Raw genomic sequence first — 24,718 nt, forward strand, 5'->3', positions numbered from 1 at the left:
ACCAAGCGGTTGTGACACTTTTACCCCGAAACATTCCTTGCTGCACCTCAAAAGCAATCACGAGTAGATACATACTACTTTTCCCGGGAAAGAGGCTCGACGTGGCTCCTTTTGCCTACTACCTAGGCCCCAGCCGCGTTCCAACCCTAAAAGAGGCTCTGGAATTCCCGGTTTTTCTTGTGGCAGCCCTCCGTATTCGGCAATCATGTCGCGGGAAACGCTACGCGTTGCAAGAGTCGGGTTTTACTAGAACTTCCGATCTATGGTTCGTTGGGTAACGTTACGAAGTTAGTGTACTGATCCGTGTATTTCCTAGGTACTGTAGTATGAGTATGTTTTAGAGCCCGGATATGTGAGTTTATTCAAGAATCCCACGATATCGTGGTGGCCGAGAGATGCTACCGTCGTCGTTGGAGTCTTGGATGTTTTGAGTTAAGCATGATGCGAGATAATATTCTGGAACCTGTCACAGAATATTGGCTTGCTCCTAGGCACCTAACACCTGAGGAAATAGGGCGTTTGGGTGCCTAGCTACCACGCATGCACCTTCTAGCTTTGGTAGGAGGTGCCTAAGTCATATCTAGGCGCATAGGTGGCTAGGACTATCGCTAAGAACATCGCTAAGAGTGTACATCCTAGCTTAACAGTTAGTGAGACATGTGCTAGCCCTAAGTCTCTTTACAGTTGCAGGTGCCTCCGTAATCTTTTCCATCCTAACATCATCTACTACGCGAGGCATAACAGTACCTAGCTAATAGCCGATATTACATTTATTGATTAATTGTCATATGAAAGCTTTTAATGGAAACATGAGCAAGTTTCTGTTTGCATATGATTGTAGATTTTAACAGCTATCCATGTTCTATCGACCTAAACAGTTAGCTTCACAACACTGTCGATGAGATGAGCAGCTTAGTGTCAGATCGCAATATATTCGTCCAAATTCGGAGCCGTATCACTACCAACTGCGATCGAAAATTGGTTAGGGTCAGCCCACGAAAAGACAAGCTCGAGAAGCTACCGGGAGTAGGGACCGCATGAAGATCAATTCCGGGGAGTGTCATTCACAAGCGGCTCCAAACCTCCCGTCGAAACCACCAGACCGGGCCCCTGGATATTGTACACGAAGTCTTACATGTGTTTAGCATCTAGAGACTTGACGGTATGGCGTTATCGACAACAGCGATCACACGCGTGGGGGCTCTATCAGCTCACATCCCAAGGCATCGATTTCCAAATGGACCGTACATACAGAAAGTAACCTCGACGGCTGCCGGGAACGCATCAGACATATCTTTAATAACTAGCGGGCTTCCGACAGGCGGATCAGCTCTGCTTGCGTCATCCAGAGGCCTTTCCGCATGCAGTAACACCCTAACCGACTCCCTTCCGTCGTGCCGGCGGCGTAGGCTAATCCTCGCCAAGGTGGGGGTCAGCTCGCCGACGATTTCATTATTTTCGGAATTTCGCTTCGTCTTCGCTTTCTTCTCTCCCACGTGATCGTCGAGATGCTTCCTCGATCGACTAATCATCATGATAAGATGATTCATGGGTTAGTAAAGTCATTCGCTATTCGCTTGAGATATCTTGATGCTATTTTGAGGATCAACAACGAGATAGCTGAACGACGCGTCATCTCTGCCGATATGTACCTGCGTTTGACTGATCGACGGAAGGATCTAAGCCTCTGTTAAGCATGTTTGATCACAATACTGAAACTATCTCGATGATCTAAGCCACTTTGATATGCTCGATTTCAACATTTGAGAAGACTTCTAGGGAATAAGTAAGTCCTAGGCGGTAATCTGGCCCGCTCGCCGACTTCCAAGCTGTGTTCGCCTGGAGATGGTATCCGAAGCTGAAATAGGATTTTCAAAAAACATTCCATCGTCCCTGGTCGAAACGAATCACCGCGGCAAGAAATCTTGTAAACAGTTATCAGACATGTGATGGAGAAGCAATGCTTGAGGCTAGAATGAAAACCAGTAAATGACTAAAGGTCTCGACTCTTTTAGTTCCACGGTTGATATGCGTCTGGATATCATGTCCGTCACGGACTGAGCCAGAACAACGTTCTTCAAACATCTTGGCTGGTAGCTTAGGTTGCTCTCTCGCGGTGCATGGCATACTTGGCGTCTTTATCGTACCATCTTAGGGTTAGCGAAGAATGTTTATATTGCCAGCTCACTCCACAGTAAGTCCTACTCGATTCTCGCCAGAACATGGCGTGGACCTTTCGTGTAACAGAGAAGAAGGTCGGGAATCGCCTGTGGAAGCTAGCTAGCGAGCTTAGAGATATGCTTACAGAATTATCTACCATGTAGGAATTACCAAAGAAAATATTGACGTAATGCTAAATTTAGTTCCTCTACGATAATTCGAGAAATCACGATGTTCTTATTGTTACGAGTGTTTAATAGCTAGGCACTAAAATGTAAAAATTCTGAGAATATTCAGATCTATCATAAGGGATATCAACTCTCCATCATAGCTTACACTCTCGAACAAGGAAGCCAGCCCTTGCGATAACCTCGCCGTAACCAATGCAAACCATCACCATCTATACACCTATATAAACCCTTCCACAGCCTTCCAGAACCCTTCCGGATTCTCGCACATAGGCAAGTGGCCTGCCTCAGGAACAACAGCGAGCTTAGCACCGCTCTTCCCCAGCTGATCCTTAAAGCCCTCCATAGCCTTAACCAACGCGCCCTTCCCATCCGCCTCCCCAACAACCAATAACCCCGGTAACCTACTCTCCTTAAGCTCAGGCGTTAAATCGTAGTTCCAAAGTGCCTGACAGCTAGTCTTAAACCCCTCAACATTATTCTCCGCAACCATATCCGCAATCCATTTCGCCGTATCCGGCTTCTTCGCCAGCGTATCAGGATGGACCCACCGCTCCACCGTCTGAGCAGCTAACTTCCTCATCCCATCCGGGCCCTCCGCAACCGCAATCCGATCCTTCCAAGCCTGCGTATTCGCCGGGCTGGACGCGACGTTGAAATCGCACGCGACGAACTTATTCAGCCGATCCGGGTGATCGAGCGCGAACTTCAGCGTCGTGGCGCCGCCCATCGAGACCCCGATCAGGGTATCCAGCTTCGGGATCCGCAGGGTCCCCATCACGTAGCTCAGGTCGTCCGACAGCAGATCCAGGGTCGCGGGGCGTGGGAACGGGATCGCCCCGCGTCCGCGGAAATCGTACCGCAGGATACGGTATTTCGGGCGTTGTTTCTTCAGGATCTTGATGAACGGGTCCCACATGTGATACGAAGTCAGCAGGGAGTTCACGAACGCGATGACAGGAGCTTTGGGGTCCGGGTTTCCCTCGAGTCTGTAGGGAACCGCGAGCCGGTCCGACAGGGTTAGCGTGAAGTCGATGACGGCGTTCGAGGTCACGGACAGGTTAGTAGGGTCGCCCGGACCGAAACTCGAGGGGTCGCCGCCGAGGCGGGCGAGGTTCTCGAGGTCCCGTGGTGCGGGGCCGAAGATGTAGAATAGGGAGTAGACGCGTTGGGTTTTTAACTCCGCGCAGGTCTGCACGTCGACCCAGCCCGGCGTGCTTTCTGATATGTTCTTCGCTACGTCGCCGAGCCTGTTCTCGTTCGCGAACTCGTGCAGCACGATGAACGATGTCGGTGCTCCGATCTCTAGGCTTGATGTCCGCAGGATCCGCGAGCGCAGCCACCCGGGGACTCGTGATAGCATGTCTACGTGGTCGTCGTACCATTTTAGTGTCTTAGCTTCTGCGTTGGCTACTTTTTTGAGCTTTAGCTCGACTGTGAACAGGGTTATGCGCTCGGCTTCGATGTCCGTTAGGTGCGCGCTTGGGATAAATTGTTGTGACTGCTTCGTCGAGACAAGGTCCCAGAAGTGTCTTTCCACGTCTACCTTAGCGATTGTGGCAGCTTCGTGGGCTGAGCGGTTCTCTCGCAGCTCCTTGTACATTGAGGTTTCTAGCAGCGGCATAGAGGTTACATTGTAGACGGCTAGAAACTGGGGCTTCTTTCCGTCGGCGGCCCGATAGCGAAGCCCGTTTTGGAAGAACGGCAACCGAAGTCTAGTCGGGCCATGTTCGTTATTATACCATTCGTGGAATTGTGCTAGTGGCAGCTCAGGCTGAGGCTGCATAGTCACGAAGAGCATACCAGGGTTGGCCATGATGTCTCCTCTATCCTGTATCCTGACTACAGGTACCTATTGTCTCTCCGCGATGGTACTGAGGAGTCGTTAGCTAACTATTTTGGTATTCACGATTTTACGGTCGCAGCACGGAATAATGAGATATGTATGTTACTTACCAAGATGTGGAGATGGTTACTTCAACCCCAAAATTGTAATCTCTATTTCCTTGAAATTTCTGTCGATTTCTTTGGTCACGAGTTCAGTTTATGCACAGCTAGCAAACAACGTCTGTTTGGAGTAGCGATGAATTTGTTCTAGAATGCTAGAATTTCTACCAACCCTTTCGGTAGAGAGAGAGAGCCTCAGCAATTAAACAATGATTTTTCCCACGGCAACTCGTCGGCAGATAAGAGAAAATGCGAAGTGGAGAGAAGGTCGCAAAAACACTATGGAATATCGTGACCCCGAACCAGGCCGACTAAAATACCTAAAATACTGGAAGCACGCGCCAACATTGGAAGAAGTATTGTTAATCAATCTGGGCCTTGGCATATTGAATATATGGCCACAATGACGAACATAATCCTGTTTTCCTCTTTACCCCCAGCTAGCCTCGCGCTCAAGCGTGTAACATGAGACTGAGCCCTACATCACACTAAGCCCTTACCAATGCTGATATGGGAATAGCTATCGTCGGCAGTCTAATTTAGTCTGATATAGCTTTAACTGATCAGTGCTAACGTACGCGAGCTTTTTAGGCGTGCGAGCTCAGCTACAGCTCCGTTCTAGCTCTAGTTTTACATAAGCTCACGCCCTATTGGTACGGCTATATGGTGCTGATGTATGTACTGTAGCATTGAAGATAACTACGAGGGGGATAGGTAAGTTACTGAAGAAGTTTGCACGTGCTGGCTCTTGGGATAAACGACAAATGGCAAAGGAACTGATGTGGACTGAAGAAGTTGGGCATCGTCGTAAGGTAGAAAAAGTGACCAGGAGCTCTTGTCAGCGTTGGGATGTATCACAGGTCTAAATATGATTTCGGCATGGTTAGCTTCTAGAAAACATCCGATTTCTCGACAGATATGGAAATGGCATCCCCGATCCTCGGGGTTATCAGGGACTAGGACATCGACAATTCAAAACCCATGATTGGTTAGCCACACGCCCCTTGTTCGTTGGAATTCAGCTCAGTGACCCGTCCCGGTCCCAGCAAACGAGGTGACGATCTTCCTTCTGAGATGTAAGCACGTCAGAGTACAGATCTGTACAGGAAAACCTTCCGATGCGGTCTGCCAAGCCTCGAGAAAACCATCCGAGCGGAAGTTATTTTGCTTCGTAATAACGGCGTGAAGTCCGATGATTATTGAAAGCTTCCGGGTTTGAATCTTCGCAATTCTTTTCCATGAGATGATATTCCTACCATCCTTTAAAAAAAGTATTTAAAAGGAAACTTGAACAATGGCAATGGCTTCCACAATAGCACGTGGCTGCTGTAGGCTCTTCCCTAGCGTCCGAGCGATTAGGGTGATCCCTGAGCACGATCTAGTAAACGAGAAAGCAAAATGCAAACCAACTCGACCGCGACGGCCGTAACAGCTAATTTGAAACACCAAGACCGACCAGAAGATACGGGAGACAGCACGGATGCAGAGACTTCCAGAATCCCTAGCGAGAAATCTCGAAGAGACTATCGATTCTGGGCCATTATTATAGCGCTTTGCATAGTGTCTTTGCTCTCCGCAGCTGAAAATACAGTCGTCGTCACATCCCTGCCGACGATTGTTGAAAAGCTCAACGTCGGCCAGGATTATGTCTGGATTAGCAATGTCTTCTTCTTAACGAGGTGAGCAGGCAATGTCCTTAACCCCCAAAATATCACATATCTCATCTATGGATATTGCATTGTTTGACGACTGATTCGTGTGTTGGTTAAAGTGCGGCCGTACAACCTCTTTGTGGGCAATTGTCCAATCTTTTCGGCCGACGCCATCTCGCTCTATCGATTGTAGCTATTTATATCGTTGGTAGTGGAATATGCGGTGGTGCTAGCACTCCGGCCATGCTAATAGCTGGCAGGGCTGTCCAGGGAGCCGGGTCAGGCGGTACGATACCTAACACACCTAACTCTTAGCACTTAGCACAGTATCAATGCCTCGGCATCCTCAAGTCTAGCTGCTAACTGCCACTAGGGATTAATATGATTATCGATGTTATTATATCCGATCTCGTCCCCCTAAGACAACGCGGGAATTTCATTGCTATCATCCTAGCAGTATACGGTATTGGCACGACTTTGGGACCGTTCATCGGCGGAATAATCGTTGAAAATATTTCCTGGAGATGGGTCTTTTACATCAACTTGCCGATCGGAGCTGTGGCGTTCGTGCTCTTGTTCCTATTTCTCCGCGTTAATTGGGATAAATCCGCACCGGCCTACGAAAAGATTCGACGGCTCGATTATGTTGGAAATGGAATCTTGATCGCATCTACTGTGTCGATTTTAATTGCATTAACATGGGCAGATGTGGTATATCCTTGGGGCTCGTGGCATATTCTGGTGCCTCTGCTCGTCGGGGTTGCGGGCATGATGCTGTTCGTGGCGTATGAGGGCTTGCCGTTCGTAGCTGAACCGGTCATGCCCCTGCGACTATTCAATAACCGTACCGCCGTCATCGTTTATGTTGCCACGTTTTTGAATTCGCTTCAGAATTATTGGGCGTTCTTCTTCATCCCACTCTATTTCCAAGGTGTTAAATTAGCATCGCCGGCAGAGTCTGGAATGGACTTGTTAGTGTTCAGTCTTGTTGGCATACCTGGAGCAGCGATTGCGTTGCTGGTATTGTCCAAATGGGGCCGATACAAGATTCTTCATATTGTCGGTTCTAGTCTATTCGCCCTCGGAATAGGATTGTTTAGCATGGCTGACCAAAACACGAGCACGGCTGCTTGGGTTTGGATGAATATCGCAGCAGCACTAGGAACCAGCATGATCATGAATACATTACTCCCTGCTTTCCAAGCCTCGGTCACAGAAGCCGACCAAGCAGCCGCCACAGCGAGTTGGTCCTTCATCCGAAGTTTTGGCAATATATGGGGTGTGGCAATCTCCGCTGCCATCTTCAACACGTTCACCGCAAAGTACGCGCCGTTGGTTGACGACGATAGGGCTAGAGAGTTATTGACTTCGGGAAATGCTTACTCGAGCGCGACTAAAGCATTTATAGAATCGTTCGAGGAACCCGTACGGCAGCAGATCCGGACGGTGTTTACTCTGGCTCTTCATAAGGTATTTCTGATTGGCGTACCGTTCATCGGAGTTATCTTTATCTTGACTCTCTTCGAAAAGGAGGTGAGGCTAAGGACCGAACTGAAAACCGAATTTGGTCTCGAACAACGAGAAACCGATGAGAGTAGATAGGTACCTATCTAGTAGGTACGTAGGTAGGTAAATAGTCCTATAATATTATATTTAAATTAAACGTATTATTATTGCGACAACAATGTGATCTGATCGCCCAGAACATTCAATATTTGTGATATTGTAGTTGCGTCCTACATAGGGAGTAACGTGCGGAATATTGCTGATAGGGGATACGAATTCCACTCCGGTCTGCGAACTCAACTCGTATTGGCTACAGGGAAAATGAATTAGGCAACAGAATAGAGCGATCAAGAAGCATGTGCGGAATCGTGGCTTAGCGGTTTTAAGCGGGCGGCATTGCTACATGTAGGTACGAATACGTTATAAGGCAATCGGACTTCAATCACACCGTCCTAGTCCGATTACATGATGGAAATTCCCCCTTTCCATTCATTCTAGATCCTGCCAAATTAACTATCTCTACTTCGTATAAATCATTTTAGCTAAATCCCAATTGTTGACCTGGCAAATGTCGCGAACATGGCCACGGCTCCCCACCCGAGATCCAGTCTACGACGTACTGCCTGTGACCGGTATATTCCCTATACCTAACCCAAACATGTACCTAGTATTTAACATCTAATGAAAATAGATGTCGGCATTCGAAATTGAAATGTTTCCGTGACGAGAACCAGCGGAAATGCGCTCGCTGCTTACGACTCGAGCTGCGCTGTGAAGTTGCGCCAGCCAAACCTCCGGGACGGCCTCGAAAAGCACCTCCTTTAGCACCTGCCGTAGTAGCTGAGTCAACAGACAATATAGATGTTATATCCCCACAATTTCTAGAAAACGGGACGCAAAGTTCCGCGGACGAAGAACCACAGTACAGTCTGTCGCAGACTCAGAACCCTGACGGCCTTGAGCCGGGGGCGTTCGGCCAGACTCCACTAGCATCACACAATAACATCAACGGCTTCATCCTAGCGCTTATGCCGCCGATCCCCGATCTAAAAGCGCCCGAGTGGTACGAAACAAGCCGCTTCGACGCGGGCTTTGCTCCGAGCAGGGACCCGCTAGAAGTACACAGTCTCTTCACCGTGAAGCTCGATCGACAAGAATGTCTCAAAGAGCTCTCGCAACTAAACGTCGACCTAGACGTCCTAGTCCAAGCAGTGAAGAAATTAGAAGACGACGGAAAACTCAACTTCGCCGCCTTCTGCTCGCACTTCCCCCCACCCGCCGGCGACGGCGTCTCCTTCGCCGAGAAATTCCTCATCATGTCGCAGCGGTTCCAGCAAGCCATCACGAATCTCAGCTGGGTTGTGAAAAACGACCCAAAGCCGTTGCAAAACACAACATCCATTATCGGCGACAGCGACCTCCCCCTCGATCCTCTCCTCAACATCACCGGACCCCTCCCAACGCCCCTAACCCAGCACGAGGAAACCTCCCCGCCAACCCCTGAAAACAGGACTTACGACCAAGGCGAGCTCCTCGAAACGCCATTCGCCTGCCTCCTCGTAAGCTGCTACGTGCAGCTCATCATGCTCTGGGAGAAAATGTGGTTCCACGTGCGAAAACGCACGAGCGGGAGCGACCTCTCCGAACTAACGCTGTCCGACCCAAGCAAAGGGGTACAAATGGGGGCCTTCTACATCTTCAGCGGGCGTCTACAGAGCATGTTCTTCTGCCAAGCAGTGCTGTACTTCCTAGACAACATCGACCGGGGGTTAAGCATCCACCCTGAACAGCGGGCGCAAGGGGTCCGCGGGCTGTTATCGCGCTCGCAGCACTTCGAGCTGCTGCAGCGGGAGCTCGGCGGGGAGGTTAGTGCGGGGGAGAGCGAGCGGGTGAGGGTGTTGAAGGAGACGGTTGAGAAGACGAGGGTGTTCACGCTGAATGATGTGGGGTGGTGAATATTACGTGTTTTCACTGTCGTTGACTTTGCGATGCGTGCTGACTTGGCTAAGTTCGCTGTTCCGCTCTTGATTTGGCGAGAGCGACCACGTCTAGGCTTGTCTCGCTTAGGACAGGCTTCGCTTTGCGGGATACTCTGCGAAGCTTCCTTCGAGACGTAGCCAGATCGGCATGTCTATAATTCTCGTCGGCGAATCCAAGATCTTCGGTCGTTCCCCGGGGCGAAGAACCGAGACTAGACCGAGTTTCCCACCGGTCGAGGAACACGACTCCTCGAATGAACAGGCATTATATATTGCCGTCCGGCTAATATTATGCGAGGTTATACGTGCGGAAAGGACTGTGAGCAACACCGTCGTTATTAGACGTGGCAGTAGACGATACACTCTGCCTTGGGTTGATAATAGATATGCGGGTACTCTTCTCGCTTCTACAGGGTTGATTGAGGATAAAGGAGAGATCTACGATTCAAGTTAGCGAAGTAGATCGATGAGTTAAGGAGGTTAAGTATATCGGGCGATATGATCCTATCCTTTCAACACTCTTCTCTCTCGGCCAAGCGAACTCCACTATCTGTGATACCCCCCGACTCATTCATGAGGTCAGAGGAATATTACTTAGATGATATTATGAGGTTAAGAATAGGAGAGAAAAAAGAAAAGCAAGCGTTTCAAATGTACAATATTAAATATAACCAGTGTCAAGAAGCAATTCAGGGGCCCTGTCCCTACGCGGGGTTGAGCCTCTTATGACATAACACTACCAAAATTAAAAAATTATTTGGGTATGGAAAATAGCTCACGAGGAACTAAACTCGACGATGGCGGCAATTTTGTAGATTTGATCTCGACGCCTCCCTTGCCGAAAGACTACCGTAATTCGACAGCGACAAGCTTATAAAACTACCTAGGTAATACGTAAACCGGAGTTCGCCTTAAGAGAACTTGGGGTTTGATGTATAAACCGAGTCTCCACGAATTTTCTTTTCATTACTCGTAGGCTATGCTCCAGGAATGCCATCCTTCCTCGCGAACTCCTCACGACCGATAACGCCTGTAGCAGTTTGGGGGTATCAACACCTATAATTAGAGGAACAGAATAGAAGGAATATTCTCGGTGTTCACTACGTCTCCTTCGCGATATTTAGGCATCCGAAGTTGTTGTGTAATGGAGAATAGTAACCGGTTGGTGGCATGAGGTATCCACGCTAAGTGCTCAATGAATGAGGGACCTCGATAGTGAACTCGAATTTGGATTTGCCGCCATCGCCAAATACCACAGGGAGTCCCTCGTACATTCTAGTGTCCCGGTTTTGGGTATCATTGAGCTTCAGCTTCTTCAGGTCTTCGGTGACACTGGTAATCCGAGTTCTGTGTCCCTTGTTACTGACACGGGTCGACTTAGTTTCTTGTCGCTTAGGAGGGACCAACTCTTCAGCATCCCACTCGCATGTCAAAACTTTGAACTTGACCTTCTCCGGGTCTGCCCGGCCTCTGTGGCGTTTCTGGCAGTGTGTGACATAGTTGTCTCGCACCCAATCGAGAGTGCGGAATACGTGAGTATTGATCTTGCAACACTGGGGGTCAACCTCGTAATATGTACGTCCACCTTCGCCGCTGGCAAAGTGCTCTCCCTTATTTCCAAATGCTTACTCATGTTAACTTTGACCAGTTGACATCAAGACTTTACAGTTCACATACCTTGCTTTGCATAGACACACGAGGTAGGCATGGATTTATCACGTTGCTTGCGGACAGCTAGACAATCCATGAAGTAGAATGTCTCGAGATTTTTGAACAGAGCTGCAAACTCGTAGGCATGTCGTGGGCGGGTGTTATCATGGTTTCGATGAAAGTTGTGGATAATACCACAAGTACGACAGACACGACACTCTTCATCCCATTTACTGCTATAACGAACGGCCACGCGGCGAATCTTGGCAAGCTGATCAAGATCCAGATGGTCCGCCCAGTAACCCAACGACCGAGACCACGAAGCACCTGGATAGTCAAAACAGACAATATCAGAGGACCTCTCCAAGAGTACCAAGCGGCCATTATCCAGCGTTAAGTTTCCCGAACGTGAGATCAGGTTGTCGACCAGATCCTTGGCCTCGTTGCAAGCCAGGGATAGTTGTGTGAAAGTTTTGTTCATGGTGAGATAATAGGACTTGTCGGCAGCCGGAAAGGGGAAAACGGGTTTAAGGGTGCTGCTGAACTTGGCCCGCTTGGCATCTCGTCCAGGCTCGGCCTCGGATACTGGTAGACGATCCATAATACTATCACCATCGTCGGTTGCGGAGTCTGAGTCGTCCATTATAGTGTCGTCGTTATGTTCGAACTTAAGGAAATGAATCCCGGGTGTGTAGATAATTTCCTCCCATATTTGGTGCCGGATATCGAAAGGAAAACTGGAGAAGCAGGTGAACCGCTGGAGGCTCGGCGGAACGCCGATGTGAATGGCAGAAGACGACATAGTTGACAAGTCTGAGTAGTTGAGGGCGAATTTGAAAAGCTCGACTGGTGTGAGAGAAAATTCTCGAGAATGTAAATTACGGCGAGCGAGCGTCGACGGAAAGTGGCGTTCGTTGGTGGTCCTGGCTTAATTCCCGGATATGAGGAAGCCCGACTGAATTATACCCAGTAGAAGAGGTGCCTAACTTCAAGTAGCAGATTCCAGATGGTTCAAATCCAGACCAATGAACGACGAGAAGAAGAATGACATGCAGCCGTATCAAAGGCCCATAGTTTAGTTAAAGGGATAGAAGCCAAAGCCGCCAGTAGTGTCGTATAGAAAACGGTTGCCGAAGGCGGGAGACGGATTAGTGTCTAAGTTCTGTAGGTGAAAGATGGGATGGAATGTTATAAGTGAAAGATATGTAGAGAGTCGGAAGTAAGAAGCAGGAAATAGAAGTAAAGGGTTAAACAATTAAGTTGAAAAATGTTCAAGTCGAGTGGAAGTTAAGAAGTTAAGATGGTCCGAGGTTGAAAATGGTGAGGAAGGAAGAATGGATGGGTTAAGTCGGGTATGTGCTAAGTCAACAGGTACTGTACCGGTATGGATGTACTGTAGTACCGTAGTACAGGAAATACCTCAGGGAAACTGCACATGTGTTTAGGCAGTGGTACGGCAGCATTCGGTGTTCAGATTGTTCATATCGTTGTACCTATCGTATGCATCTGTCTTATAATCTGTACATAGATGTATAATAAATGGATCTATTTCGTCATATCAGAAGTTAGAGTGAGATGAGGCTGAAATTAGGTCAGGTACCTACAGGGCCGAAACTGCCCATACTCGCCCGCAGTAGTGGGCACAGTGGGCAGTAGCAGTGGGATTACAGAATACAGGATGGATCGATAGTGGGATTAGGGGATTAGTACCCCGCACCACCCTTATTTCATGGCGGACAGTGTGGGTTGGTGGGGTCTCTTAAGGGCATCCTCAAGGTTCGGTCCTACCTAAGATTCGAGATACAGGACGAATTAGGGTGTCGTCACATCTTTCACATTCCAACCGTGGCATTCATTTACTTTATATGTTACATACGGGTACCTAGTAGTTTGTGTTCCTACATTAATCTGTACCTAAATTGGTTCAGTATTAAATTAATGCCCTGAAAGGGTTTTTTATCAAATAGATTGCTTGGTATCGCACAATTCTTTTCATTTGCAACCTTGGAAATGATTTCAAAAAGTCGAATATCCGATTTGTCCAATTGTCCAGTTCAAATTAGAATGACCAGAGCGTCTAGATACGCTAGATACTGCCCCCCAATGACTAAATCGACAGTCTCTTTTAGTGCATTTTAGTCGTTTTCAGGCTAATGAAAGACCGTGTAAATGAAACAACCTTGGAACTACGTCAGGCTCAATTCAACGCTTTAATACCCAACTACTCCCACTTCCACTTCCACTTACACGTAACCAACATCGAACCTCTAAACAAGAAATATTTTACACTATCCTTTGGGTATTTATTCAACCAGGTAATTCATTCCGAATAACACGTATTCTAGCCCGATGTTTATTAGGTATATAAACCGCGACCGAGGCATCTAGAGCATTTAGACTAACCAGGTCCCGTCCATCATCTGCCATTTACGAAATACACAACTTCACCACCAAGCCAAGTCAATAGGGATTTTAGGATTTTAAGAATTTCAGGTAAACAGTAACGAAAAAGCAACGGATGATCACAAGACCAAGTTTCCCCTTCACAGCACAATCTCAACAACCTCGCTCTGGAAACTTCCTCGGAGCGCATCCTCACTGGCGCCAGCATTGTCCAAGGAAACCTTAGTAATGGCGTCGGCCTCTGACAGCCAGACACTAGTCCACTCTCCGCTGCAGCGGGCGGCCACTCTTCTGCCACGTAGCGTCTCCAGCAGCGGCCCCTTGACCTCGACCTCCTGCTCGCTCGTCTGACCCGCCCCGATCGTAACGAGCGATTCCGGCCCGGGGGGCATCCTGCGCCTAATCTGGATCGTCGGGATCTGGATGGGGCTGCTGCTGTCGTCTTCGCTACCGGCGGGTACCGCGAAGGACACGACACCCAGCTGCAGGGCCAGCGGGTCCAGCGGAGAGTTCCACGACAAGATCGTTACCGCGCCAGAGTGTGCGTTGGTGACGGAAATCGCCAGTTTCGCCGGCTCGCCGCTGACTTGGCGCACTGACACCTTTAGCTTCGAGATGACGTCGTCGGCCGAGTCTGCCATCTTCTTGTTTTTGCTGTTGTGGTTGTTGTTGTTGGTGTCGGCGACTAGGGTCGATGTGCTGGGATTGACCGTGTACCACGATACCGCGAACGTGATGGTGAGTAGAAGTATCGACAGGATACTTCGTCGTCGGATAAATTGTCTGATTCCCATCAATGCTGTTAAGTGAATTAATTTTAAGGGCGAGTTTGTCGATACTGAAATTTCGCTGCTGCTGTTTCTAGATTTTTCTACTTCAAGTATTACCGCAGGTTCAGGTTCAGGTTCAACTTTACCACAGCAGGTGACTCCTATCGGTCTCAAGTAGACGTTTGCGTAAGCGTAAGTTTGTAAGTTCGGACCTGCACAAGACCTAAATCAAGATTGGCTTCTACCTCTACCTACTTCTACCTAATATTTAACATTCGATCAGGCTCGATCGATCGATGCCGATTGAGGTTGCGTCACCGTGGATTCTCGCGAAAGCAACTTCTCGATTGGGATTATATGTACACTGTATTATCGCTGCCTGCCCAGATAGAAGATACCAGCGCGGTGGGTAAACTCGATGCCAAGAATGTCCCGCCGGACTGGTCCAAAGGGGCAGGTGTTCTAGAACTATCACGAGGTTGATGTGATTGGCTATTCCAGCTATATCGTAAGTGAAGTAAGGCAGTTATTACATTGCACATCATAGAGGTATGGAAACGTTCTCGTATAACTAGAAAAATTGGTATCATCAATTTAGATATCATCATCTATAAACAAATCCATAGTTACCTAGTATATACAATCCCATCTATAAGCAATTTACCATCACAAATCCATAACAAACCTCCAAACAACTAACCCACCCCTCAATCAAAAACATCAGTAGCGTACCGAGTATTCCGCAGCCCCTCCCACCACTTCGCCGCATCTTCCCCATCAACCTCCTTCCCAAGTCTACCCTTAACATCACTCTGCATCAACTCCATAATCGCATCGCGGACGCCCTCCCCAACAGCCCTAGAGCCACAAATGAAAAGCTTCGCCCCATCCTTCCACAACTTCGTGACCTCCTCCCCAGACGCCTTCAAGGCGTCCTGCACGTATTTGCTGCCACCACTCTCGCCCGGAGCACGGCTATACGCGCGACGAACGGTGACAGCACCGCTCTTCTCCCACGCTTCTAATTCATCCGCGTATAAATCATCTTTGCCGGGCGCACGGCAGCCGATGAACAGCATAGCGGGGGCAAGCTTGCGACCGGCAGCGACCATGGCGGAGCGTTCCTGGATGAAGCCGCGGAAGGGGGCGAGGCCGGTGCCGGCGCCAACGCAGATCACGGGCGTGTTTTCGACGTCTTGGGGCAGGTGGAAGGCTGCGTGCGAGGGGCGCACTGAGATGTGTAGTTTGTCACCTGCGGCGAGGGAGGCGAGGTATGAGGATGCGACGCCGACGTAGCGGCCCTGTCCGGATTTGGAGGGCGAGTCGAGAACGGAGAAGGTGAGGGTTACGTGGGATGGGTTCCACAGGGGAGAGGAGGAGATGGAGCTGTGAGGTTGGGTTAGTATGGTGTTTAATATTTTATGGTTGGGGGGAGAAGAGGAGGGGGTCACGTACTATTGTCGTACACGCATCGGTGGAAGCATTGCGAGGAATGCGCCGAGAGGTAGGTCGACCGACTCGTACTTCTCTAGGAGGTCTAGCACCGAGGTGCGTTTGGTTGAGATATCTTCGTAGGAGTCGCTTGCGAGTTTCTTAAGAGTTTCCTTCTCACTCTCATCCTTCGCAGCTTCGACAAGAACGCCAATGTTCTACGGGTAATTGTTGTTAGTTTATCTGCTGATATCTAGGGAATAGGAGTGTGGCTATCGACTTACTCTCTTGGTCGCAGGTTGGGATAGTTCGACGTAAGCACCGAATATACTATGAGCAGGTAGCGACGTGTTCGTCGGGAGGGAAGTCATCCCATCGCTGCCGATGGTAATATGCGCATCCCATGGAAGATGAAATCTGCGCATGGCTCGCTCGACTGTCTGCTTGGGGTTAATGGGCAGCACAGCGAGATAGTCTCCAGCTCGGTATGTCTCGTCGCTAGGGAGCACAATTTCGATATGCTTTTTAGTAGGTTCTCCTTCGGCTGTCAACGTCCGACTCTCAACCACCAGGCCTTCGTGGACGTCCTGTCTCAAGGTAGATGTGCGCGGGCTCGTGATTGACACCTTAAGGCCGACCGCTTGCGATAGATCGGATGTGTCATCAGAGGTTCCGTATTGTTTCTTAAACGCCGGCCAGAGAACTTCATCCTCCCATGTTTCGAAATCGGTGAATGCATCGCCATTTCCAACATCGGTAAGTCCCATATCCGCGACTCGGGTGGCACCGGCTTCTTCAAGCTTGCGGTCGACTAACTTGGGTATCCTGTGAAAAGTCTGGGCCCAGTCGTGGTGACCAACACCAAAAACGGTGTAGTGTACACCCTCGAGTGCCTTCTTGTCCTTGATACTCTCAACCCATGAGACGAAATGGGCGGCGTTGTCTGGAGGTTGCCCCTCGTAAGATGCAGTGACTATGATCACCGGTTGTCCCTTTGGGAGGTTTCCATTCGCAGTATCTAAGATATCGATCTTAGAAACAGTGAATCCGTAGCGCGACGCGTCGCTAGCTACTCTTTGCGCGAAAGACTCGCAAGTACCACTGTTGCTTCCGTACAATATTGTGATGGGCTTCCCACCGCCCTCACCGGTAGATTTAACAGAATCTTTGACCGAGAGCGAGCTGATGGAGTCTGCTAGTGACTCCTTGCCAGCTAGACGATGTTCGAGTTGGCTGGGTGTCAGTCCGTCACGGATGGTTGCTCTCATACGGAAGCCTTTAGGCTTGATGGTCAGCGTCTGCTTCAGAGCTAAGCTATACGACGGATCATCCGCCACGAAATTGAAGCTCTGTAAAAGCATGGCTATAGCCAATGTCGCTTCCTGCCAAGCAAATGGACGACCGATACACTATTAAACACCAGATTAGCAAATAGAAGCATGGCTAAATAGTCCAGAGATATACGTACCGCTCGGAGTCCATTGCCAAAGGGTTTCCATGCGTTCTTTGGGAGCTTATTAAATGGTTCATCCAGCATACGCTCCGGCTTGAACTCTTGTGCATCATCACCATAGACAGCCGGGTCTAAATGTGCCTTCTTAAGGAGCAAAGACACGAGCTCGTCCTTGTATACTGGATACTTGCCCGCAAGAAGAGTGTCCTCCTTAGACGTAACTCCGATCTGCGGAATCGGTGCATCTAATCTAAGGGTCTCACGCATTATCTGAATGCGTGTTAGCTGTTTCTATTAAATTCTGGGGACGTGCATGATCAAATGCGTCTTCATGACGAAACACGCAGTAGGTAGTGGTGAGATGGATATGCATGTATGTATAATCAAATGATAATAAAATATGTCAACTTACGCCTGCAATATAGGGGAGCTTTGACATATGCTCCACTGTGATGGGTCCTTTTCCAATGACCGTGTCGACCTCCTCCTGAGCCTTGCGATAGGCCTCGGGGTGCCTGAGAAGTTCGTAGAAAGCGAAGGAAAGTAATCCAGACGTTGTCTCATGCCCTGCGATGAGAAACGTAATGAGGTTGTCGGTGATACTCTCGTCGGTCATATGCTCTCCAGTCTTCGGATCCACGCCCTTGAGCATGGCACTAAGCAAATCTTTTCGTTCGGAGGGGTTCTTTTTACGCTCTTGAAGAACTTCATCCGACGTCCTCCGTAGGGTTTCTATGTCTTTCCAATATTTGGTGTCTTCATTTCGATAGAACCAAGAGGGCATCGTTCTATTCGGCCTGTTGCCTGACTCGGTGAGGAAGTCACCCATGGCTGCGAGGAAAGGATGCATCTCTGATGTATAGTAGCTGTTGAAACGATAGCCCATCGAGCAAAGAGCGAGGGTATCAAGCGCAAGCCGAGTGAAGTCGTCCGTAACTTCGATTGGGTGACTAGGGCCATATCGAGCCCATTTCATAGTTAATTGGGTTGCAATCTCATGCATTTCATCAAACATGCCCCGAATCGACATGGGGCCAAACGCGGGCATGAGAACTGTTAAGTATAAGCAACCATAGCAACAAACTTAGATCCCGATCAACAAACCTCGATGGGCGATGCCCCAATTTGGCTCTTCTACTTTGGCCTACAAGATTGATTAGAACACTTATTGCGTCGAAAGGAGCTAAGCCAGTTAACTCACGGTGAATAAACCATCATGAACACCATTTCGAATTTCGTAAAGAGCACCTTTCGGGATCTTCTTGAACCTTTTCTCATCACAAACTTCATCAATAAGACGGTGGCTTGATGTGAATACTACAGATCGTCCTGGAAGACGTAGTCGGTATATCTCGCCTGTGAGAGGTATTTTTAGCGACGGGTCCGAATAGTGACGCTTTTCTTTTTTTTTCCTCGTTCTATGTAACTTACCATACTTATCGGCAAGCCCGACGAATGAACGTAAAGGAAGTTCTCTGTCAAGTTCGGCGACGTGACCGAGGAATGGGAGCCCTGGTGGTTCTGGAATAGGTGTTGTGTTGGACATCGTTTCGTCTGAACTGATACTCGAGAGGCTTAGAATTGAAGGCCACTCTATTTGCATATCTTATGGAGTATTGTCTCTGAGCTAGAACTCAAGAGACGATTGTGGGAAAGAGGTTATATATGAATGAATATGAGCACCCGAAGGCGTAAGGCTCAGCCCCCGGGGAGTGGTACACAAGTCCGAATTCCGCACGATCGGTATTTTGAGAGGACGGACCGGTAGGTGCTCGGCCGACACAAGGCTTTCAACAGGGAATAGGAAGTAGTACAGAAGAATCGGGGTAATTGATGCAGATGCAAATGCAGACGCCAATGTACGTATTGTCTGACCGATCAATGAAATGTCGTATTTAATGCAGGTAATTTTGTCCTCTGATGATAAAAAAGCAAACAAGGAAATAATATCATTACTCGATGCATCAAGCCACTGAGCACATTCCGGCATGAGCGACTTGATAAGTTTTCTTAGCAAACCTCATGCTGGCGCGGACCTCGGCTCGGTGGTCCTAGGTAGTTGTCGATCCACTTTGGACATCGAACTGGCATTGACATCCATCTTCTAGTCTTTGACTTCATAGGCCTATTCGCCTCGTTCATCTTTTATCAACCTATCAATCCTACCAATCCTAGCTTCTTGACAGGGACATTGCCGTTGAAGACCCTTGAGATCTAAAGACCCGTTTACGCTAGGATGGACGGTGCCGCCGGGTGTCGGATCGTAAGTTACATCACATTAGTCCGGTTTTGATCTCCATGCATAAGTACTGTAGGTAGGTATGTACTGTAGGTGCCTGATGGCTTGATGGCTTGGTGGCTTGATACTTGATCCTCGATAGTCTAGGAATTGCTTGGCTACATGATAAAACGTGGCAGCACACATAATAGAACGATGGTGAAAAGCTCTGCAGGCCGAGGCATATCGTTTAGGCAATGCACGGAGATGAGTAATGAGTCTCGGTCGTTTGGCCAAAAGTTGAAGGATTCCAGGTTTTATGAGAGTGGATTAGGTACTAGATATTCGTACCTACTACTTGCTAAGTTGCTTATCGTATTTTCTATCCGGCACTAAGTCTTCGGGTTAGCCTTTCTGTACTACATAGTACGTATCTAGTACGCACTAATAACGAGTAGCTGGCGTCATTACGCAGATTTCCTCATGTGCGCTTTCTATTTCGGATGATGCCAAAGCAATGGTGAATTCTGCAAGTGATATCGAATTTCTTAGCTAACTAGAACAGTTCTAGTCGATCATATATTTTCAATGTGGGTGTTTACGCAAAGATGTCAGACAGAACAGTACCGGTTTCTATTTCCAGTCGACTCTCCAGTTTCGATTGTTAGGGCTGAGAATTACGCCTAATAAGCCCAATGAGGTATGATAAGAACCAGGTATACCTTCAAGTACCTCCCCAATATGGCATTGCCGTCGACCGAGGTTCAGCTTTGAATGTTCCACTTTTCTAATTCAACATTCTCTTTCAAAACACTAAAAGAACAAATATTCTCTCAACAATTCTTTGCATTTTAAACATATGTTAACTTACGCATTGCCTATGCAATGTCTTGTATGTTTCTGGTAGTCTTCCGCGAGCTAACCTTTAAGCAGTACTTAAATGCGACGGGGCCAAAATTGAATAATTGGGGCCGGTCCCAAGTAAACTTAAATCTTGAGTTTCAGCTATTACCAAAGAGGGATAGTACAAAATCTTGGCATATCGTCAATTTCTCGCTCTATGATGTAGGTCGGCGCGCCGCACCTCCGTCCTATTCTGTTATGTCGGCCGGGTTAGTGACACGGAGTAATTCTTAACCCGTTCATATTTCTTCAACCCTACTACCAACGACTTGATCTGCAACAACCATACCTTGATCCATCCTCGATCCATATGCTCTACACGTACGATCAATTATAAATGGTGGTCCGTGTTTATAGGAGATACGCGTTCAATTGGGCATATGGCGTCGACTCAATGACACGATATCGCCAACCCGCGCGTACCGCCGCCTACGCCTCATCCTACCTACGTCAATGGTTGTTGTCGTCATATTCACACATACCTACCGATCCGACAATCCAAGATACACGAGCCGTTACGCCTTACCGGACATGTCTAATTTGCCGATTCTCCAGCGGAGTATACGTGAAGACTTAAGCTTCTTAATGGCTCAGATTCGCCCAACCGTTTCTCAGAGTCCGTCATCTACCTAACATTTATTTTACAGGTGAATAAATCCATTTTCAAGATTTGGATATCCAACGCGAAACTTATAATTTACCATCGATGCAGATACCGTATCCCGTTTTCTTTTTACTAGGTACTATGTACGTGTAAAGAATTATGTGACCTTGTAGGGTACAGGCAGCTCCGAACATGTTACTATACAGCGAGTCATCGTGTCGGGCGACTCTGTAAGTCCCTTTTGATCTTGCTGGATTTTATTGGTAGGCAACTATAATATTTTCATATATATGTCTTTGTCTACGAGATCATATATCGACTGCATTCGGTAGTGATCTAGGTAGGTATTGTGAAGTGTGATCGCGAATAAGATAATGGCCATTATCTACAATATTGAGGTGACAAAGAACAGCCTGCCTCAATATTACCGCAAGCAACAGCTATATTGGATGAACGTCCAATGAACAATACAGGGTCAAAAGTCAGCTGTCAACGTATGCTACGTAAGGAAATAAGAACTCTCCTACATTTTCCTAACTACTTACCTACCTAGGTATTCATTTAAACATATACTTGGGTAGCTGATTAAGCAACCCAAAATACACGAGATAATTAAAGAAAGGTACCTGGGTACATACTTTCTTACTTGAATATCACGTCTATCATAACTAGATCACAGGCGGAGAGTGTTGCAAGATAGCAGCCCTGGAGATCGGCAATGGACCCCGCACAGCGCCGCCGAAGGAACAATGGCAGCACATGGGTGATTGTAAAGACAATCATAAGTCTTGTTATAGGTCTCATCGGAGGTCTAACCATAGCGGCTGTCTTTAATGGGCACTTCAATGAACACCTATCTTCGGACTATATTGAGCTACCGCGGACCAGACCGACACAAGGAAGCACACTGAATATTAGCGAATCCATGGGTGATTTATGGACGGGTTCTGAAGGTATCTTCGACGACAAGATTGAGGCGGCGCTATGGTTTACTGATGCAGATGCCACTACCCAACTCATAACCACATTATTGGAGGCCGTACCCCTAAGTTATGAAGTATACCCTGGGGCGTTTGACCATTTACGCATACCATCGACTGAGCGTCAATTAACAAAGCGCAATACACACCTCGACATAGCGAGGACTGCGTTTACGGAATATTCCGACGTTCGCGAAGAGCTGTATCGTGATATCTTATCCAACAGAGTCTTATGGCATTGGTACGCCGATAGGGAAGTGGACGTTAAGTTCTTTGGTCATATTGCCAATATGTCTACGGAGAATACGACGGGCCTTGAACTTGAACATTGGGAAGATGCGGAGGAGTTTGCGAGAACTACCGCGGTAGAGCTTATCCAGACATATCGTAATATCTGGGCCAAATCAAACGCCGTCAAGAAAATGGGAAAGCACCTGGATACGCTGAAAAGTAATGTGCAAGAAGCCATGAGTATTGAATATGAATTTATGAAGTATCTACCGCTCAAGTCAGCCAAAAACCAATTGTGGAATGGTCGAGACGCAAATAAGACACTTCCCTTACTTTACACAAGTGTCGTAAAGCTATCATGTCGATACAAGGATATTACGAAGGGCTTGAAAGGGATGGAGCTCATCCTGAAGAACCCGCCATCACCACAATCTGGCTTTCCAACTAAGGGAGCGTCTATGATTGCCTGGTCTCAAGTTATAGAAGGCCTCGTATGGCACTGGGGCACGTTTTTGCTCAACTCACAGCCAGGCAGGCTATTCGCCATGAGAAGAGAAACGTTGAAGGGCGTAAAAGACCTCCGCACTTACGACTTGGAAAAGTCGTGGGAGCAGTGGAGAGATCGGAACTGCGCTGGTACGACATGCCACACGAAAACCACCCTCACTTACAAGTTTGGGGTCTGGGCCGGCTTGCGCATACCAGTACTGGAGGGCCGTGCTCAGGATGAGAATGCGTTTTGTAAGAGACAGACTATACCAGCTGGTCAAAAGCCGAATGTTTGGCGGGGAGTGTATCAGCAGGTGTGTTGTGATGAAGAATCGTCACTTACGTCCTTCATAAAATACGGACCGGTAGATACGATATCTACTCCTGTTTAGGTATGGTACAAGCAACATAGTGCAGGATTGCCTATGAAGATAGGTACCTATGATGCAGAGGGACAAGTGATGGATGTGGGATAATTATGCCCGTAGTTACCTAGGTAATATTATATGGGTAATTATTTCAGTCTTTTTGATACTAAGCTACTAGGTAGATAAGGTACCTTTTCCCGCATAACTTATAAAGAATAGAAATGGGACGAATTCTCGAGACATATCTTTCTGTCCGGACTGCTACCTAGGTACTTAGTAGGAATAAGTTGACCAAGTTTAGTAGCCCCTCAGATAGGTACTGACAACTCCTTCGCTAATCCCTACCTTTACCCTTCTTCTTTCCTTTATTCCCTTCTCCAGTGTCCGTTGAATGATACCCTCCTGTCGAGACTTCCGTCACATGGTCGTCCCAGACTTCTAGTTGGATTGAATTGTTGCGAAGCTCCTCCGCATCCTTGAACGTGCTAAGCGACGCAGTCTTTTTAGTTTTTACCAGCCGCGCGACCGTGATGCAGCCAGAGCCGGGGGGAGACAGCGCCGCTTGGAAGTCGACCGGTTTCGCACACTGAGGCGATATCGCTATATAGCAAGATGGCCAGGGAGAGGTGCCTTGCGCTCGCTGTTTGGATGTGTAGTTGACTACCGGGAAGGTGATGTGGTGAGATGTACTGGGGTAAACGTAGACTTCCGGGTAGGCCATATCTTGGCGAGGGAATGGCGATACAGTTACTGGGGTATGTTGGACTCTGGCGTCAGCACACTGGTTATGCGTGTGTTCGGCTATATCTCTTTCAGTCGAGAGGTCCAGGGGAGGTGTGGTATCCATACGTCTGGCCAGTCTCATCCAGACGCACTGGTCGCAAGGGCAGACGTGGGGTTCATGTACGATCCGTGGTGTGAGATTTGGAGGGGGGAGATAAGGAGTGAATCGTTGACAACCTCCTTCGGGAGTAGCGTTCGGGTCTTGAGGAAAATCGATAGGCATGATGGATTTTCGTGTTCTCTTATGTTTCCCATTGGTCTTGGGTTGGCAAGATTCTAAACAACTTCTGATGAGACACATATTTGTACTAATCTTGGATAGATATCTACTTACATTGATAGACGATATCCCGACATTGCTACAGATATTCAGGCTGGATACCTTTGTAAATGGTAAGGTCTCAGGCAGAAAGACGTTTGAATAAAGATCTTTTGGACTTCTTTGCTGTAAAAATATTCTTAGGAAGGTTATCACGATGTGGCAGGTGAATCTACGATAAAAAGGCTCTTAATATTGAGGCCGATATACATGAAAAAAAGGATATTTGGCCAAAGACGTATCCGTGACTTTATCCTGGCTGTGGAACTTAATGATAATGAATACTAGTTGGATTTACGAAGAACCCGCTTACCTACTAGGTATATTGTAGGAACTGTGATTTGTATTTTCTCATATCCTGCTTCAAAGATATTTGAGTTAATATTCAAGATGTACTCATTATCAACATTACAGCGAACCACTAGCTTATGGAAGGCGAGCTCTTGGGGATCTTCGGTACTAAAATATACTTTCACATGGCTCATAAGTGGCTAGAATACTAATTAATTCTTTTCTGGGGGTGTTTAATGTTATTTACACTTATCAGGTCATTTGTATTCCGTAAATGTAGATGGTTGAAAAAGGGGTCACTCCTTTTATGGCGCTGTATTTGGATTACATAACATGAAATTGATTACATAATTATTATCCATGGGGTGGATCCACTGAGTGACCATAGCACCT

General features: G+C 47.8%; 8 protein-coding genes across 8 annotated transcripts; 3 read left to right on the forward strand and 5 right to left on the reverse strand.

Annotated features, from left to right (window-relative positions):
• Window positions 1-2,393: 2,393 nt before the first annotated feature.
• On the reverse strand, window positions 2,394-4,298 carry GGS22DRAFT_138794 (alpha/beta-hydrolase). Its single transcript, XM_047958662.1, has one exon. The coding sequence runs from the start codon at window positions 4,162-4,164 to the stop codon at window positions 2,569-2,571; it is 1,596 nt and encodes a 531-aa protein (XP_047818927.1). The 5' UTR covers window positions 4,165-4,298; the 3' UTR covers window positions 2,394-2,568.
• Window positions 4,299-5,219: 921 nt separating this feature from the next.
• Window positions 5,220-7,629, forward strand: GGS22DRAFT_162756 (MFS general substrate transporter). The gene is made up of 3 exons (XM_047961259.1): window positions 5,220-5,974; window positions 6,067-6,233; window positions 6,321-7,629. The coding sequence occupies exons 1-3, from the start codon at window positions 5,694-5,696 to the stop codon at window positions 7,547-7,549; spliced, it is 1,677 nt and encodes a 558-aa protein (XP_047818928.1). The 5' UTR covers window positions 5,220-5,693; the 3' UTR covers window positions 7,550-7,629.
• A 212-nt stretch (window positions 7,630-7,841) lies between these two features.
• GGS22DRAFT_162758 (uncharacterized protein) lies at window positions 7,842-10,190 on the forward strand. The gene is made up of 3 exons (XM_047961260.1): window positions 7,842-8,085; window positions 8,145-9,404; window positions 9,463-10,190. The coding sequence occupies exons 1-3, from the start codon at window positions 8,033-8,035 to the stop codon at window positions 9,479-9,481; spliced, it is 1,332 nt and encodes a 443-aa protein (XP_047818929.1). The 5' UTR covers window positions 7,842-8,032; the 3' UTR covers window positions 9,482-10,190.
• Window positions 10,191-10,616: 426 nt separating this feature from the next.
• On the reverse strand, window positions 10,617-11,884 carry GGS22DRAFT_179707 (uncharacterized protein; the record flags this gene model as incomplete). Its single annotated transcript, XM_047963703.1, has 2 exons — window positions 10,617-11,056; window positions 11,110-11,884. The coding sequence occupies 2 exons, from the start codon at window positions 11,882-11,884 to the stop codon at window positions 10,617-10,619; spliced, it is 1,215 nt and encodes a 404-aa protein (XP_047818930.1).
• A 1,394-nt stretch (window positions 11,885-13,278) lies between these two features.
• Window positions 13,279-14,805, reverse strand: GGS22DRAFT_162765 (uncharacterized protein). Its single transcript, XM_047961261.1, has 2 exons — window positions 13,486-14,805; window positions 13,279-13,423 (listed from the first exon to the last, which is right to left on the reverse strand). The coding sequence occupies exon 1, from the start codon at window positions 14,277-14,279 to the stop codon at window positions 13,626-13,628; it is 654 nt and encodes a 217-aa protein (XP_047818931.1). The 5' UTR covers window positions 14,280-14,805; the 3' UTR covers window positions 13,279-13,423; window positions 13,486-13,625.
• Window positions 14,806-14,962: 157 nt separating this feature from the next.
• Window positions 14,963-18,685, reverse strand: GGS22DRAFT_179708 (cytochrome P450; the record flags this gene model as incomplete). Its single annotated transcript, XM_047963704.1, has 8 exons — window positions 14,963-15,641; window positions 15,711-15,904; window positions 15,971-17,095; window positions 17,155-17,409; window positions 17,552-18,192; window positions 18,244-18,283; window positions 18,341-18,495; window positions 18,571-18,685. The coding sequence occupies 8 exons, from the start codon at window positions 18,683-18,685 to the stop codon at window positions 14,963-14,965; spliced, it is 3,204 nt and encodes a 1,067-aa protein (XP_047818932.1).
• A 2,784-nt stretch (window positions 18,686-21,469) lies between these two features.
• GGS22DRAFT_162777 (uncharacterized protein) lies at window positions 21,470-23,133 on the forward strand. Its single transcript, XM_047961262.1, has one exon. It carries the CDS (start codon window positions 21,583-21,585, stop codon window positions 22,954-22,956), a length of 1,374 nt encoding a protein of 457 aa, XP_047818933.1. The 5' UTR covers window positions 21,470-21,582; the 3' UTR covers window positions 22,957-23,133.
• Window positions 23,134-23,266: 133 nt separating this feature from the next.
• On the reverse strand, window positions 23,267-23,938 carry GGS22DRAFT_188388 (uncharacterized protein; the record flags this gene model as incomplete). Its single annotated transcript, XM_047964723.1, has 1 exon — window positions 23,267-23,938. The coding sequence occupies one exon, from the start codon at window positions 23,936-23,938 to the stop codon at window positions 23,267-23,269; it is 672 nt and encodes a 223-aa protein (XP_047818934.1).
• Between the last annotated feature and the right edge of the window lie 780 nt (window positions 23,939-24,718).

Source organism: Annulohypoxylon maeteangense (genome assembly GCF_022496945.1).
Source record: "Annulohypoxylon maeteangense strain CBS 123835 unplaced genomic scaffold GGS22scaffold_8, whole genome shotgun sequence".
In the NCBI taxonomy this organism is placed as follows: Eukaryota; Fungi; Ascomycota; class Sordariomycetes; order Xylariales; family Hypoxylaceae; genus Annulohypoxylon; species Annulohypoxylon maeteangense.